Source organism: Equus quagga, chromosome 1, assembly GCF_021613505.1.
Source record: "Equus quagga isolate Etosha38 chromosome 1, UCLA_HA_Equagga_1.0, whole genome shotgun sequence".
Classification (NCBI taxonomy): Eukaryota; Metazoa; Chordata; class Mammalia; order Perissodactyla; family Equidae; genus Equus; species Equus quagga.
This window is the reverse complement of record NC_060267.1, coordinates 140,433,056-140,449,036: the sequence shown is the minus strand read 5'-3', so window position 1 is coordinate 140,449,036 and position 15,981 is coordinate 140,433,056. Positions and strand designations below refer to the sequence as shown.

At 46.5% G+C, this 15,981-nt stretch overlaps 1 protein-coding gene across 5 annotated transcripts in view; it reads right to left on the bottom strand.

Annotated features, from left to right (window-relative positions):
• CDCP1 (CUB domain containing protein 1) overlaps window positions 1-15,981 on the bottom strand; it is a 55,242-nt gene that overhangs the window by 15,209 nt on the left and 24,052 nt on the right. For 4 of the 5 annotated variants that reach the window (XR_006889783.1, XM_046669782.1, XM_046669762.1 and 1 more), the window contains exons 2-4: window positions 10,658-10,867; window positions 4,975-5,337; window positions 3,797-4,165 (exon numbers count right to left, since the gene is read on the bottom strand). Coding sequence is in view for 4 of the 5 variants with exons in the window: in XM_046669782.1 (XP_046525738.1) it covers window positions 3,797-4,165; window positions 4,975-5,337; window positions 10,658-10,867 (942 nt within the window). In the remaining variant the exon portion in view is untranslated. The remainder of the gene's footprint in view (window positions 1-3,796; window positions 4,166-4,974; window positions 5,338-10,657; window positions 10,868-15,981) is intronic. The other variant, XM_046669772.1, reaches the window with a different exon arrangement.

Below are 15,981 nucleotides of genomic sequence, written 5' to 3'. Positions count from 1 at the left end.
TCTGGGATTTCTCTCATGTATTAATGTTATTAAACTTTGTTTGATTTTCTCCAGTTATTTGGTCTCATGTCAATTTAATTCTTAGGCCAGCCAGAAGGACCTAGAGGGTGGAGGAATTGCCTTCCTCCCCTACACCCGGAGCGGTCAACAAGAAAACCTGGTGTACAACACTGCAAACTCCTGTCCGTCTACCTTATCTGAGTCCTGATAACCCAGAAATCCACGGATTTTGAAGATACACTAGGCCATTTGGTATTTTCAGAGCAAGTAAACACCTGGGCTGGCTGGGTGCCTCTGACAGCTGCCTCCCCCCTTGCTGAGGCTCTGGCTTTCCATGGCTGCTGTGACAGCCACCCTCTGTGACTTGAGCAGGCCTCCTGGCTCTGCCTCTGCTCTCGTTTCTGATGCTCCTCCAAAAGCTGGAGGAGGATGCATAAAGCAGCAGGCTAGCAGTCTGCTCCTGCTAAAGAGAATAATGTCGATAGGCAGACGACTATTAACTCATCTGATCATTATCAGCAGGGGCCCTTGAACCTTTTAGAAACAATACCATGAAAAGAGAAACTAGCTGCACAGGACAACAGAGAAGGTTTCTCTCTGCTGTGACTATTAGATGAAACTCCAAGAGGCCCCAAATTTATTTTTTAGACCTCCAGGTAATGATGTGGCAATAATACCAGATATGACGTGGTAGTATTGTACCATCCAAAAAGAAGAGAGCGCATTATGGAGCACTTAAAAACAAGATCTGTTTGGTAGAGATGAACATGAAATCGAACTCTCAAACATCACTGAGCTGTACATTTTGGGCAGCATAAGCCATCAGTGCTCACACGTCTGGTCACAGCTGGCCAGATCAGTTATTCCTCAGGTCCCAGGCAGCTTGTACATTAGTCATCTTAAGACATAGGATGCTTGTGGTCAAGCCATAAAAAGATATTCCCTGCAGAGGTCCTCTGGGTCTAGTTTGAGCTTATATGATATTTTTCAGCAAAGTAGAGAGGGGGTTTGATAGTAGAGGTTTTTTTTGGCAGACAATTAGTTTCAAGGTAACATCTGCCTGCTGCCCACATTCAGAAGTTGTCTTTTTGCAGCCTGGACCCACTGTGGTCAGATCCTGCTATGGATGACGAGGGGTCTGGGCTGGCTCTGTGCCTCTGACGGCTGCCTCTGCCCTTGCCGTGGCTCTGGCTTTCCATGTTGTTTCCTACTGCTGGGGACGAAGGAAGGTCAAGTTAGGAGTAAGAGGCCCTGGCCTGGGCTCAGGGAGGTACAGCAGGAGGAAGGCTCCATGGGGGACCAGCATTCTTGGGAGAAGCAAGGGCAGAGGCTCCCGCCCGAGGGACTCAGACTCTTGAAGCCTTCCCCAACCCTCCGGCTTCTTCTTTCTCATCTCTGAGGCTAAGAAAGAGCAGAAACAGCATATAGAACCTTTTCTTGTGGCAATGAGGGGCACAGACTGTCTGGGGCCTCCAGGGCAGCTTGAGAAGGGTCAGGCTCTGCCATGTCTCCTCTTGGTATTCCTGCCAGCCTGAGGTGTGCTCCCTGCCTCGAACCCCACCACACACCATTGAAACTCCTCCTGGGAGGAGACCTCCTGCATCCTATAAGCCTCATATCTCTCCTGGGCCACGGGCTAATCTCTAAGGACAAGTACCATGTCTTTTCAACCCTGAGTCCCTTCCCCGACCTACAACACTGCAGGATAACATTTAAAGAGGGCTCACTACCTGCCAGGCACTGTGATAGCTCATTCCATCCTCACAACACCCCTACAAGGGCAGTCCTATCATCTCTATTTTAAGATGAGGAACTGAGTCACACAGAGGTTAAGTGACTTGCCCGTGGTCACACAGTAACAGGGGAACCAGGATTCAAATCCACACAGGCCAGCTCCAGAGGAGGCACCCTGAACCAGTGGACTACGCTGCCTGCGAAACAAGCTGCCCACACATATTTATCGAATGAAGGATAGTGAAGATGGGATCGGACAAACGTGGGTGCGCAGGGCTGGCTTCCTTGGGCAATCCCTTGAAATTTAGGGTCCATGTCAGGGTTCAAAGGATCAAGATGGAGGTGTCCAGAAACTGGAGCTCTCAGGGAGTCCAGTGTAGCCTGGGTATTCCTGCTGGCCAAGTCCACTCACTCCTCTAGAAAACTACAAACTCTACTTTATGTAAAGCCTTGACATTGCTAAATATCTCCCAACTGCAGTTAATCACTCTTTATTTATTTGCCTCAAACTAAAGTCATGCCCTTCTTGATGCTGGTTACAGCATGTGTAACAATTTGATTAGTTTTAGAAATCAACCCAGCTGATGTTACAGGAAACAGAATTAATCAGCAGCACTTTGCCATGACTGAGAAGATAAACACAACCCTCCGTCTCCTCAAACTCAAACCCACTCAATTTCCAAATCCTTTCGTGGCTGTTTTCAACATTCTGATGATGAAATTGTGACAGTGGAATCATAAAAATGTGTCAGTGGACGCACACACACAAACACAGATATGTATAAAGTTATGCCTTCCACATAGTTATAGTGAATTAGAAGGAATCTTGGGTCAAGCTATGGGTGGAACTGCAGCTTCCTGAGGAGACGGGCTCCCAGTGGGCACCGAGAGGGCATTCCCAAGGCAGCGCCAGTTGGGCGACCCCTTGAATGGACTCCACATGGTCACTTTTCAGGTGTTTATCTGCCCTCAAAAACAAACAGCATGTCATTCCACACTGCCACTTAATATTGCTGCCTACTTCCCTGAAGCAAATATTAAAAAACAAGGATGAGAATCAGCCCTCTGGACAGAACCCATCCTCAGCACACATCAGAGATGTTCTGGTTCAAGGTCACTTGTCACAACTCACAGACCCCGCTCATAGATAGTCCCAGGAACAGCAACGCTGAACTCATCTTGTACCTTTTATCTCAAGATCCAGACCACGCCCCTCGCTGAGGTGAGCGAGGCACCCAGAGAGCATGTTTAAGGAGGCGCTGGCTGTCAGGTGCCGATCTTGCGCTTACACGACCCCAACGGGGAGCGCCTCTGTAAGAGTGAGCACCTCAGCGTGGGTGCCTCCTTAAATGTTGTGCCCTGGGCACTTCAGCTCTGAGGAGTTCTGGCCCTGATGACCCTTCTCAAGGTTTATGGCATCTCAGTAATTGTATGTGTGCAATCTATTCTCATTAATCCACCTGGGGCTCAGTTATGGCCCAGAGCACAGGCTTTGGGTTCTGAGCTTGCTCTGCTCCTGACAAGCTGTGTGATGTTGGGCTAGTTCCATAACCTCCTGAATCTTCTGGTTTCTCATCAGGAAATGAAGATAATTCCTGTCTCCCTTACAGGGTTGTAATAAGGATTAGCTGAGACCACATAAGTGCTGTGCTTAGGGCAGGGCCTGGCATGCAGAGCGTGTGCCCATGGTATGCAGCACTCGGCCAATAAAACAGTGTTAGTTACCATTATGATTGATGAAGACATCCTGATTCACATTGTAGGGTCAAGACATGAGATCTAGAGGGTAACCTTCCAACACTTTCATTAACAACAACTTAGCACCGTGAATGCAAGATCACGTTTGCTTCTTATTATGCTGAGACAGAACGACATGCCAGGTGCTCACCAATGAGCCTGCCCAGCTGCCTAGCAACGTGCTTCCTGAAACGCTCCGAGTCCAGAGTCCAAGTGTTCCAGAAGACGCAGATGAGAGATAGGAAGGGAACCTCACCCCAAGCAGACTACCCAGGAGGGAAAGAGGTGCTGGAGGAGCAGGGGAGAGGAAAGTGGGCGCACTTACTGCTTTCGTTTTGTGGATGTTGGACCAAAACTTGAAACTGCAGCCGGAAGATCCCTGGACTTTGGGCATCTTGGTCGCAGCCCTGCAGAGAGAGGTTGAAGTTCCCGGCCATGTTCCCAGGTTGCTTGTCCTCCAGCTTGAACACCTCGGGGTTGGTGGTGGAGCCTGGGATGTAGTACTCAACTCGCTCCTCCTTCTTCTCGCAGTTGGAGTTGTTGAAGTTGAGGAAGGAGACGCTCGCCCGCAGGTGCCCGGGAATGACAAACTGCCACGTCATGAGCTCGTCCTCAGGGAAGCCATCGGGGTAGTTGGCAGACATCAGGGTTGCTGAGCCCTCACCCTCAAACACAGATTCGATGATGCACAGTCCTATTGGGAGTGGAACCCAAACGAAAAAGAACAGGAGGCAATTAGACCCTGCCCTGGTTGTCCACAGCTGAGGGGCAGGGGGTTAGAAGGGAAGAAAAGGCGATTCTCAGGTCCTGAGCAGTGGGTCTGGATATGGCATGATAAGGAGACGTCAGCGGTGTGCAAAGAAATATGTTTAATAACCGACTCAGCAGAAAAAAAGCCCTAATTATAGCATCTGCCCACTTCCTCGGTGTAAGCACTCCCACCATGGCTAACTTCAAGCTCCCAGTGTGAGCTGACTGCATGTGGCGCTGCGAAGACCTGGGCAGCAGCTCACCACACAGTATTTCCACCTGCAGATACAACCGGCACCAATAATCTCAAGAGCACAGATAACAGTAAAACGTAGTAAAGTAATTAGGATGTGATGAGTTTTTGAGAATATATTACCTTTGTTTCTAAACTAATAGCACACCACTGATACAATGATAGAAAATGTGGAAGAGATAGAGGACAAGACAAAGAAATTAGGAACAGCAATTAAGGTAGGTCTGTGGAATCAATCCCCTTTCATTTCTTGAAAACAAACCTCATATGCACAAAGGAGAAAGGAAAGAGAGTCGCCACGGGTGTGTTTAATAGCGAAGAGTGGGTTCACACCAGGAGTGAGGGGCCCACATTGCTTACAGAAGAGTGGGATCCTCCTTTAAGGGATTAGGGTTGAATCACACAAAATCACCGACATCTGACCATTCCCGACGTAGAACAGTGGTGATTTTGTATGTTTCCTCCTCACTGAATAGCCGGGGAGGGAGTGGCATGCTCACGTTTTATAGACGACCGGTTTGCGATGCTGAAGCCGGAGATGTTTCTGTCGTGGAACCACGGCAGGTGTAAGGCCATCTTCACTCCCTCTTGCATCTTGATCCGGGACACAGTGCCATTGCTGCAGAAGGTTCCGATCCTGACCACAGTGGTATCGATGCGGCCGCTGATGGAGTGAGTGACGCCATCTGGACAGCTCTCCCCCGGCTCGATCTGCCTCAGGCGAGGCTTGGAGAACTGTAGCTCCAGACCGATGCTCTTGTGAGCTTTGACGTCCCAGATGAAAGTTCTATTGAGAGCGGGCAGCACCGACGGTGAGGGCTGAAGCTGAACCTCCCCAAAAGGACACGGGCCTGACATGCAGTCTGAAACAGCCACAAAAGCAATCTTAGTCACAAACGCTACCAGGCTACTCACAGCTCCTCCTCAGCCCTGGAGGAGGCTGTTAGGGGGCTCCCATCCCCTGGTTGCATGAGTGTTGGCGGCCAATGGCTCACCCTTCTCGGGGGCAGTGCCTTGGCTGTGGGAGTGGACTTGGACCCGAAAAGCCTGAGAGGTTTTGCTGCCCTGTCACTCCCAGCCCAAGGGGGAGCAGCAGCCCACAGCCAATCACTGCCCAGTACAGGAGTGAAAAAGCCTGCCCTCCTTGTTTCAAGTGACACGATCTGGTGACGCCATTCACATGCCAGCATCAGCCTGAGACTACAGTTCAGCTAAAACCAAATCTTTGCTTACTTCTTCCCTTGCTCTATCCTGCTTTTCTTACTTCTTCATAGGATTCTTCCAAGACAAATGACCAACCAAAATCCCCATGTCAGGCTCTGCCTCCAGGGAACGAGACCCAAGATACCTCCTAACTACTGTGTTTCCAGATTAGGTCACTGGAGTCCAGGTGGGGGGCCTCTGTCCAGGCTTCCCTGGAAGCCAGAGGGAGGCCCTCCACAATGGAACCTGTGCTTTGGGCCATCCTACTGCCCCTATTCCGAGAGAGGCACGGTTTCACAATTTTTAGGGCACAGTGCCAAGCTCCACCTTTCAAAACTGGTTTTCCCATCAACACACTCATCCACCTACTCAGTACACTCTGAGTGTACAACCCTCTTAATGGCTGGGACCCCAAGGCACGGTTATCTTTCTGCCTCGTGACTTTTAATGCTGGCACTTTATTACTACTGCAGTTAAATTTTTTTTTTTTTTTTTTCCGGCTAACAACTAATACGTCCTTTGATGTACTGTTTCCTAAGCCTTTTAAAACAAAGCGAGAATCGCGGCTGTCAAGGAGGAAATAAGAGGAAAGCAAGTGGAAGAAGTAAGAGAAAGCAGGCACCGGAACAGGAGGGCTCCTGTGGGCTCCTGCACGGGGAATCTGAAAGATGAGTGGACTCTGCTCACTCTAATGATAATCTGCCAACCTTTATTGCTGCCCCAGGTGGGTATTTGAAAGCACTGCCAACTCAAAATGGAACTACAGAAGAATTTCAGAACCATCCAGGACCTCTGCGGTCATCCATGCCAAACCTCTAGTTTTTGCAAAGCAGCCCTGGAGTCTGGGTGACAAGTGTGGCACTTCAGTGCGCACAATCCCAGGACAAAAACCCTGGCTGTGTTTGGTCAACTTGAATTCTTGCCAACGCGCCACGCTGTCTAACCGATAAAATGGTTAGATAACAAGGTGACGAATGCGGCTAAAATTAGATCCCACGTGTCAGTAAAGATAGTACCTATTTTTAGGAGCTTACAGGAACTTCATTGTTTATATCGAGCCACATAGCTTTCATAGCTTTCCACCCACACGTGTGCCGGGTGGCCACGTGGAGTGGCTCCTGCTAGGTCCTGCACTCTTGTGGGATCACTTAACCCTATTAAGGCAGTGGTTCTCAGCCCTGCTTCCAACGCCAAGCTCACCTGGAGAACGCTTAAAAAATACACATGCCTGGGTCACCTGAGTGATTCTAATTTAATGCGATACTAAGGACCCGGAGTCAAAAAGCCCATCTCTCAGCCACGGCTCTGCTACCAGCCATGCGACACTGGGAGAGTCAAGTGTGCAAGCACTTTTTAATTTGTTGCTAAGAGCTTTGGTTTAGGATGGACACACAGGTAAGAGGAGTCAAAATGATGGGCGTGCCTCCAAGCCTTCCCCTGTTCCCCGTCCAGCGCAGAAATGTGAAATAACTGAAACGGTTCCTACCCAGAGGATGGAGAGGTGTCATTTCGGAAGTGGGTCACAACTGTTTTCCTCGGCACAGACTTACTTCCATCAACTTTCATGGGACTATTCAAGAAGGGATGATGACAGAGGTGTCAAACACGGGAACTTTCAGAAGGCCTATTCGGGAGAGGTTTTAAAAATGAGGGGCAGGCAGAATTCTGGACTTGATTCCAGTGTCTAGACTTATTATTTTAGAAATTAATATTTTCATAAATGATACGAGTTGTGAATCACTTCAGAAATGACACTGTTTTTTGAAAACCGTGGGTTTTACTATATAGTGAACTGTGTGTGGCATCTGAGGACTGACTGGGAGACTCATCTTGTGAGGTGTGCCATCAGTTACCTTTTCCTTGCTCAAAGTGGCAGTCATTTTTGGTTTGATTATAAAAGTAATGCATGTTTATCAAAAATGACAGTACAGAAGAACACAAAGAAGAAGATGAATGTTTCCTGTCCCCCCTCCCCCACTATAGGAAGAATCTAAGGTGAGCATTTTAGGGTTTATTCCTCCAGACGCGGGGCTCTGTATGATTGTGTGTGAGTGTGTGTGGGTTTAATAAAGAGGGGTTGAACTACACAAACTATCCTCCTACTGTAAGTTGCATTCTGTTCAGTGGAACAAAACTATCTGGGGCATCTTTCCATGTCAGATGCACACATCTATTTTATTCTTTTAACAGCAACACCCCATTCCATTGGATTTTTAAGTATATTAGTACTCTCCCCAGCTCAGTAAAAGCTTCATTGAGATTTTCACTGTAATTAACTTAAACTGGTAAATTAATTTGGGGGAGAATTGACACTTTAAAAATACTGAGATTTTCATCAGGTAACATGGTGATCTCTCCATTTATTTCCACTTTCTGTTTTGTCTTTTAGTAGAGTTTTATATTCTGCTTCATAGAGAGTTGATGTGCTTCTTAAGATTACCCCTTAGCATTTAATTAGAACTTCTGAAGAATGGCGACCAAGAACATGCATGCGTAGTGGGAATCCTTATGTTGCTCCCTGTTTTAATGGGAATGCTTCTATGGCTGACTGTTGAATATGATATTTGCTATCAGTTTTTGACAGACACACTTTATTGGATTGGCAAAACATCCCATTTCTTTTTTTTTTTTTTTTTAAGATTGGCACCTGAGCTAACATCTGTTGCCAATCTTCTTTTTCTTCTTCTTCTTCTCCTCAAAGCCCCCCAGTACATAGTTGCATATTCTGGTTGTAGGTCCTTCTGGCTCTGCTATGTGAGCCGCCACCTCAGCATGGCCTGATGAGCAGTGCTAGGTCTGTGCCCAGGATCTGAACCCGTGAAACCCTGGGCCACCGAAGTGGAGCATGTGTGCGAACTTAACGACTTGGCCATGGGGTCGGCCCCTCTTTAGTCTTTCAATGAATCTTTTGGATGTGATATACTTACATTTTATTTAGGATTTTTTTGCATGTATATTCATAAGAGATTGGTCTATGGTTTTCTTTTTTATGTTTTGGCACACTTTGACATCAGGGTTGTAAGGGCCTTATGAAATAAACTGTGAAACTTTCCCTCTTTCTGTGCTCTAGAACAGGGCTCGGCAAACCACAGCTCATGTGCCAAATCCAGCCCAATAACCGTTAATGTGAATTAACATGAGGGACGTCATCGCCCATTTGTTTACCTATTGTCTGCGGCTGATTTTGTGTTATAACAGCAGAGTTGAGTAGTTGTGACAGGGACCATCTGGCTTACAACATCTAAGATATTTACTATCAGGCCTTTTACAGAAAAAGTTTGCCGACCTTCCTCTAGAATGGTAAATATCATAGAGATTCTCTTCTCCTTGAAGTTTTATAAGATCCTCTTTGAAACTGTCTCTCACTAACCCAAACCCTGCTCTCTCCCATCTTGGATGTTTTCTCCAATCTCCTCTTTGGTTATTTATTTATTCAGGCTTCCTCTCTTTCTATGAGTCAATCTGGCCCATTAAGTTTTCCCTGGAAATCATCTATTTCACTCAGATTTCCACATTTATGATCATTATGTTGCACACAGTCTCTCACAATTTTAGAAATCACCATTGTATATGTCATTAAATCCACATTTATACTTCCAATACTGTATATCTGTATTTCCTTTTTCTCTTCTCTGGGAGACTAGTCAGAGATTTGTCTACTCAATTAGTCTTTATAGAGCACCAGGTCTTGGCTTTAGTTATCAGACATAGTTTTAAAAACTGTTTTTAAATACTTTTTCTCTTTTTATTTTTCTGAATTCCTTCTTCCTAACGTTTATTTTATCCTTTTACTTGCTTCTTGATCTACTGCCTGATACATTTATTTTCAGTTAAAGGTGAAGAAATTTTCTGAGGGGCCGGCCCGGTGGCGCAGTGGTTAAGTTCGCATGTTCTGCTTCTTGGTGGCCCGGGGTTCGCCGGTTTGGATCCCAGGTGCGGACATGGCACCGCTTGGCAAAAGCCATGCTGTGGTAGGTGTCCCACGTATAAAGTAGAGGAAGATGGGCACTGATGTGAGCTCAGGGCCAGTCTTCCTCAGCAAAAAGAGGAGGATTGGTAGCAGTTAGCTCAGGGCTAATCTCCCTCAAAAGAAAAAAAAGAAAAGAAAGAAAAAAATTTTCTGAGTATGGCTTTGATTGGGTCAAAATAATGTTCTCCTTGTTATAACTACATCTATTAGTTCCTAGTTGGCATGCTCGACTTAAAATGATTGGGAAATTATACATTTAATTCTTTCTGCTTGATTATTATTTCTTATGTCACTCTCCTCTCCCAACCTCAAATTATGAATAATAATAATACCCAGTATCTATAGTTTGTTGAGTTCTTGTGTGTCACATACTCTCAATCCATTATTTTATTTCATCCTCATAACAACTCTGTTGGTTGGTACAATGACTCTTATTTTACAGACTAGAACACTAAGTCACAAAGCAATTCAGTCACTCACTTGAAGCCCTGTGATCAGGTCACTTGATCAGTAGCCCTGGAGCCTGAAGCCAAGCCTAGCTCCCTCAGCCGCCAAAGCTGTAGTTTTCTCCATTGTGCTCTGTGGACCCATTTCCTCACTCTTATCTCCTCAAACTTCCAATTCTTCTGTCCTCCAACTCCTTTGACTTTTGCTCCTCATCAGCCTGATGTTTTTTGCACATCAGACTGAGCACCACAGTCCTGAAGATCTGCAGCTCCATTAAGAGGCAGTGTTACCTAATGGTTACAGGCAAAAACTTTGCAGCCAGCGTGCCCGGGCTCCTGTCCTGCTGCCACTTAAGAGCTATGCCATCTGAGGCAAGGTGCTCTCTCTGTGAACTTCTCAGATGGTTGTTTTGAGGAGTAAACAACTGAACCCATGTACAGCGCGTAGAACCAAGACTGGCTGCATCAGAGCTAAGCAGGGTGCAGGAGAGATCTTAGCTCTCTCGCATTAGAGGCTGGCTGGCACAGGAACGGGGGCCCAACGGTCCCCGAGAGCACACTTACCAATATTCTTCTGGATCTCCACAACAAAGTGATTCTCTGGATCCTGGCAGCTAAAGGAAAAGACTGTTCTCTCTCCGGATTTGATGGACAACATGGTTACATGCTTTTTAAAAACGACGATGTAACAGGCCTTCGCTGGCAGAGTTGGGGTCCCGGGCTTTATGAGAACTGTAATGCCGCTTCCATGTGGCACAGCAATCTCAGAAGCTTCTGAAGAAAGGAAGAAAACTGAAGTGAGCAGGATGATTTGGATGTGCAAACCCTCTGTCATCCCCTCAGTCGGTCTAGGAGGATGTCCTCTTTGACACCTTTGTTTCTTCCCCCCTGGCCTGAGAAGGGAGATGATGCAAAATGACACTGCTGTCCTTACCAGTGGGAAAGAACCGAGCCATTGTGGCTGGGCATTGACACATGTCTCTTGGTTGGCTTATTCAATTTTTCCAACAATTAAAAACACTATACCACAACCTAGATGTCTTGAGCAGTATGTTTTCAGATACCCCATCTGCGCAGTATTAAACGGCAATCAGATGAAAGTCCACACACAGAAACCGTCCATCTGTAGAGAGAGGTTTACCTGCTAAGAGCTGCCGTCTCCCGCGCCAGGCACTTCTCACGCCCAGTCCGCACGTATACGCAGGAGCGGACATTAGGAAAACTTGCAGAAATTAGATAGAAACGTATTGTGGCAATGAACTTGGAAACTTAGAGCAAAACAGTGCTAATACCTCAGACTGGGGTTCAGCAAAATTGTCTGAACAAACAATACCAAGCGAGGGAGATGGGGTTGTTATTAGACAGCGGTGTGCGCCCAGGTCAGGACGGGGCCCTGATTCACCAAGAAGCCCAACTCCTTCCCACCCCCTTCACTTGATCGACTTTTAAGTCCTCTCGGACTGAAAGGAAGAGCTGCTTTTCTCCTTAGTAGCCACTGCCCCTTCCCTGATTTGGGTCCTGACTGTGAGTCTCCAGGTGGCTGAGGGGCTGGGAGCAGTGGATGATTGTGGGGCCCGTGGAGGGAACCCAGGGGCTCACAGAGAGGGGCTGCAGTTGGTGCCTCTGTCCTGCTGTTTTCTGGAGCCAAGAGATGGTCAGTACCCGCTATGGCGCTTGTCCGTGGACGGTGCTCAGTAAGCATTTAGCCAACAAATAGCAATGTAACCAAAAGCTTTGCTCTCCAGCTACGCTTTTTCCTTTCCTTTTTGAACCAACTTTGTTGAGATATAATTTATATACATTAAAAAGGACCTATTCATTTTAAGAGTTTTGATAAATGTGTATACACACGTGACCACCACCGCAAACAAGATAAAAAAAATTTGCATCACCCCCAAAAAGTTCCCTTGGTGCCTCTTTGCAGTCAACCTCCACTCCTGGTCCCAAAAAACTGTCAGTGAGTTCCGCCTGATCTAGACCTTCATATAAAGGGGATCCTACAGTATATTCTCTTTTGTACCCAGCTTCTTTGCTCTCATGTTCGTGAGATTCATCCATGTTATTGCATGGATGCATGCTCCTTTTTATTGCTGAGTAGTATTCCACTGTCTGGAGAGACCATGATTTATTTATCCATTCACCTATTGATTGACATCTGAATTCTTTCCAGTTTTTGACCAGCTGTAATTTTACCAGATGTGCCAGCCTGCACGAGAGCTGTGCATTTCTCCTCCTGCACAGTACACGGGTGGCCTGTATTCCTGCAGCCCAGCAGGGTGTGTGATCAAACATTTGGATTTTGTCAACCTCTTTTTGTACCCCTCCCCTCCTTGTTTGCTCTGCTCCAGCCCTGCCCACCAGGAACTCTATACATAGTGTGGAAATTGATCCCTCAACCTGTGATAATGAACTGCAAATATTTTCCCTGGTTTATCAGGTAAGAACTTTACCCTCTGTGGGCCCTTCACTTGCAAAATGAGGAGGTTGGGCTAGAATAACTCTGCCTTCCCTGCCTGCTTGCAGTCTATGATCAGTATGAGTAAGTAAGAAGAGATTTTGCAACTGTAAGCATTCCCAACTACTGCCCAGCAGTGACACATCTCTCAGAGCACCAGGTCACCAGCACGGCTGGCTTGGTGACTTTTTTCAAGAGGGCCTAGGTTTGCATTTTTGGAGCAAAGCTTTTTATCTCTCCAGCCTCAGCTTCTACCCCTCTCCACCTTGGTCACTGTGCTCAGGCCACCTTTGCCTTCTTTCTTGAACACACCAACCTCTTTCCTACCTCAGGGCCTTTGCACTTGCTGGTCCTGATTCCTAAAATGCTCTTTCTCTAACAAGAGCTGGTTCCTTTTTGTTATTCTTGTCTCAGCTCCAGAGTCACCTCCTCAGAGTGGCCTTCCCTGACCAGCCACCTGAAGTGCCCCTCCCACACCCTCCCCTATTGTCCCGTACCTGCTCTATGTCCATTGCTGCTCTCATCTGTGACTGAGCACCACGTTATTTGTTAATTTGTTCCTGCCTCCTGAGAACGGAACATGAGCTCCTTCCTATCAGAAGGTAGCAGAAACTAGCCTGTCTTTGTCAGTGGGCGCCCCAGGACCCAGACAGTGCCCGGTACTCACATGGAGGCAGAAGTTACAAGCCTCCCAACAGCTCTATATAAAATCTCCACGTTCTTGTCTTTGATGCATTTAGTTTCGTCACTGACTAGTCACCCCAAGGAACTCAGGATAGATTTGGATACTTTAACTGTTTTTCCAAATTGGTTTTTTCCTTTTGTTATGTTACAGAGATGCAATCACCAACCACCCGGAACCAGACCAAGCCTCACCACAAGAGCCACACCCACGACCTTTCCCGCATTTTTCCCACTAAGATCTCTCCAGGACGAGCTTAGGCCTTATTCCCATAGCCTACAGGGTATGTGGAAGCAAGTTTTCCAGCTGAGCCTGCGCAAGCGAATACCCACCTCTTATTTTTGAATATTCGTCCCCCATCCAAAATAAAAGTCCCTGCTTCCCTTTGTTCGAGGACGCCATGACTTTGGAAATGGTTCCTCATGGTCTCCTATTTGCCGCAAATATACTTTACTTTGTGAGGCAACTACTTCTGGTGGAGAGTCTGATTTAACTCGCCAGGAGGGAACCCACTTTGGTTTTGGTAACAGTTTCTTACAGACATACCACATTCCTATATTTCAGTCTGGGCTAACAAATCTCGGTGGGAACCAGGGACTCTGAGCTTTTTTTTGCTGAGGAAGACTCGCCCTGAGGTAACATCTGTTGTCAATCCTCCTCTTTTTTTTTCCGCTTGAGGAAGATCAGCTCTGAACTAACATCTGTGCCAATCCTCCTCCATTCTCCTTGTGGGTTGTGGCCACAGCATGGCTGACGTGTGGTATACGTCCACGCCCAGGATCTGAACCAGCAAACTTGGGCCACTGGAGCAGAGTGCGCCAAACTAAACCACTACACCAGGCTGGCCCCTGAGGTTTTTAATTCATAGCCTCAGAGACAGAAAACATCCTCTGAGACAGAAGTTTGTTTACTCGAATGTTTCATCTTCAAGCAGCAGGGCCATTTTGGATGTTCTGAGATGGATTTGCAGGCCCAGGGGTTCTTCAAGACATCACATTAAAAAGGAATCAGATCCATGTCCAGAAACCTGGCTGCCAGATTGATATCCAAGCTGTATATGCCAACCCTTGTGTTCTTTCTCTGTAATCACAAAGACGTCTTACCACGTCATTTGTAAAAACTTCTTGGACACCCAGTCTCCGAAGCGTCCGCCTGCTCTCCCGTGGGGCTGATTCCCCGTCAAGTGTAGCTGCTGCCAGCTGAGGTCTGCAGCCCAGCTAGTCGGGTGAGCAATTTCTTTCCCAGTCTCATTTTCCCTTTGTCTGCCTTTACACCCTTTGGCCAAAACATCTGCAAATTCCTGACTTTACCATTATGATTACTATTATTATCATTAAGTGTCAGACACTAAGCAGATTAGTGGTCACCAGAGGCTGGAGGTGGGGGAAGGGGCTGGAGGGCAAAGGGCAGAGGAGACGGTAGGGTGACAGAACCTTTCCGTAGCTTGACCATGTGGTGGTCACACAGTGTACCTAAAGGCCACAATCCATCAAGCTGTACAGCTAAAATCGGTGGTTTATTGTGTGTAAGTTATCCCTTAATAAACAAAAAAGAGGAAAAAACTTGTGTTAGAAAGGCTGTGTTTCTTTTTTTTTCTTTTGAGGAAGATTAGCTCTGACCTAACATGTGCTGCCAATCCTCCTCTTTTTGCTGAGGAAGGCTGGCCCTGAGCTAACATCCATGCCGATATTCATCTACTTTATATGTGGGATGCCTGCCACAGCATGGCTTGCCAAGCGGTGCCATGTCCACACCCGGGATCCAAACCAGTGAACCCCGGGCCGCTGAAGCAGAATGTGCACACTTAACTGCTGCTGCACCACCAGGTCGGCCCCAGAAAGACTGTGTTTCTATACAAAGTAGGTATTTAATAAATGGAAAAAAAGAATAATCATAACCACAATTAAAATATAGTTTAATAATAATATTTTTGGGTGGGCCTGGTTTCTCTCAAGGTATGAGTAACATTTTCAAATAGCTTTAAATTAGATTTTGAGAAGAAGAAGGCTGATCTCACTAAAATTTCTCCTCTCAGTTCTTCTCTCCTGCTTTCAGCCAGGTCAGTACCTCAAATAATTCTGGGTATATGACTCTATTCTATTATTAATGACAGCCAAAGAAAAATATATAATCTCTTTTAGAAATTCATTTTTTCTTTTAGAATCTTTGCAGTCATATATTCATTCAACAAACATTTTCTGGGTTCACAATATGTTCCAGGGACCATACTTGGTAGGAATTGATGAGGATTTTAGGCTGGTTAACTTTAAAAAACTGCAGATGAGAAGCAGGCTCTGAGGACTGGAATTTGCTTGCTCTTTGAGAGATATTTGCATTTGTGAAGGAAGGAGGGATGACCTTGTAGGGACCTGAAATTGGCCACCCCAGGATGTGTCTCTTTGGCATCGGGATTGTTTGGGGCTGATTGCTTTTGATAAACTGGGACAGGCAAGGAGGCTCTGAGGAATGGAACTTGCCCTTCTCGGGACACATTTACATTTGTAAGGTAAATCTCTATCTGTAAAAGGTGCCTCCCTCTCCGTACCAGGAAGAAGAAGAGAGATGACCTTATCCCTAGAAACTCTTAATGGGGAAGACAAGAACTTAAGTTGGTTGCTGTCTGGCAATCTCATGTAACTGATTTAGGGTGGTGGCTTCTGACCTTTACTTAATCCAATTTGATTCTTGTCTAAAAGTCATGGGATCACCCAACAACCAGACCTCACCTGCACTGATACCATTTTAACTTTT